General features: G+C 71.9%; 1 protein-coding gene across 1 annotated transcript in view; it reads right to left on the bottom strand.

Moving 5' to 3' along the window:
• Window positions 1-678, bottom strand: part of GATD1 (glutamine amidotransferase class 1 domain containing 1) — a 4495-nt gene extending 3817 nt beyond the window's left edge. The window contains exon 1 of the mRNA XM_007949298.1: window positions 615-678. Within this exon, the coding sequence (XP_007947489.1) occupies window positions 615-678 (64 nt within the window). The remainder of the gene's footprint in view (window positions 1-614) is intronic.
• Between the last annotated feature and the right edge of the window lie 451 nt (window positions 679-1129).

Here is a 1129-nt window from a genome sequence, read left to right as displayed (position 1 = left end):
TCGAGCTCTCGGCCCTGGCCCTAGGCGCCCCACCCACCTCAGAGCACCCACCCACGGGCCCTCAACACGCCGGGACTCCCCCGCCCCAGTGGGACGCTGTGTGGCTCTGGTCCTCAGAGGCCACCGACCCAGGGGTCCCCCAAACGCGAAACAAGTTGTGGTCTGAGGACGCTCCCTGTCCTGTAAACCAGCACGGGGGCCAGAGATGGCACGACCGGCTGGCCGGGGCCGTGGGCGCCCGCGCTTGCCCGCTGCCTCAGGGCCTTTGTACCGGCCCCTGGAGCTCCAGGGCTCGGCCCCTGGCCACGCGGCCGCCTTCCCGTCCCTGCCCCGCGTTCTCTGCGCCAAGGGCCGCTTCCACGCCGGCACCGGGACCAGACCTCCGAGACGGCACCTCCGAAACCGTCTGCGGAAGCGCGCAGGGACGAGCCGGGTGCAGCCCAAGGACCAGCCCCGGGCCGGAGAGGACACCCGCACAGGGGAACGGCTCGGGAAGTCCGGGATCCCGGGGACGCGTCGGCCGAGTCTGGGCCCCTACCTCCGGCGCAGCGCGGCTCCAGCCGGCACAGTCCCCTAACCCCCGCAGCCACGAGGCCCCGCAGCCCAAGCCTCACCTTCGGCCGCGCTGCTGGCCACGAGGAGGCAGGCGGGCCGGTTCGTGAGCCGCTCAGACGCCATATCTCCAGGCGCCGGCGGAGCGTGCACGGGTGTGCGTGGCGAGGCGTGCGCGGGCGGAGCGTGCGCGGGATGGGCGAGGCGTGCGTGCGCGGCGGAGCGTTCGTGGTAGGGCGTGCGCGCGACTGAGCAGACCCAGGTCTAGTGGCGCGGCGGCCTGGGAACCTGGCTGCGAGTGGCGCGGGGCGCATGCGCATCCCTCTTCCTTTTCCCCTCCTGACTCTGGCCCCGCCCCGTCTGCTCCCTGGGCATCGCACCTTCCTTGCCTGGGTAGCAGGCTGGAGTCCAAGTCCCGGTCGGAGGCCATTCGGCCTGTCGCGTCCCCAGCCCCTTTCGACGCCATCAGCCTTCCCCGAGCTTGGCCGTAGGGCCGCGGTGCAAGGGCATGAGGGGTCTTCCTGGCCTTGCCCCTAGGTGCAACTGGCAGTCGTTCGTCTCTTTTTCCTGCTCCTTC

Source organism: Orycteropus afer, unplaced genomic scaffold, assembly GCF_000298275.1.
Source record: "Orycteropus afer afer isolate SDZICR_OR568_19922 unplaced genomic scaffold, OryAfe1.0 scaffold00244, whole genome shotgun sequence".
NCBI classification, from domain to species: Eukaryota; Metazoa; Chordata; class Mammalia; order Tubulidentata; family Orycteropodidae; genus Orycteropus; species Orycteropus afer.
The sequence above is the reverse complement of the archived record's forward strand: the minus strand, read 5'-3'. Positions and strand labels throughout refer to the sequence as shown.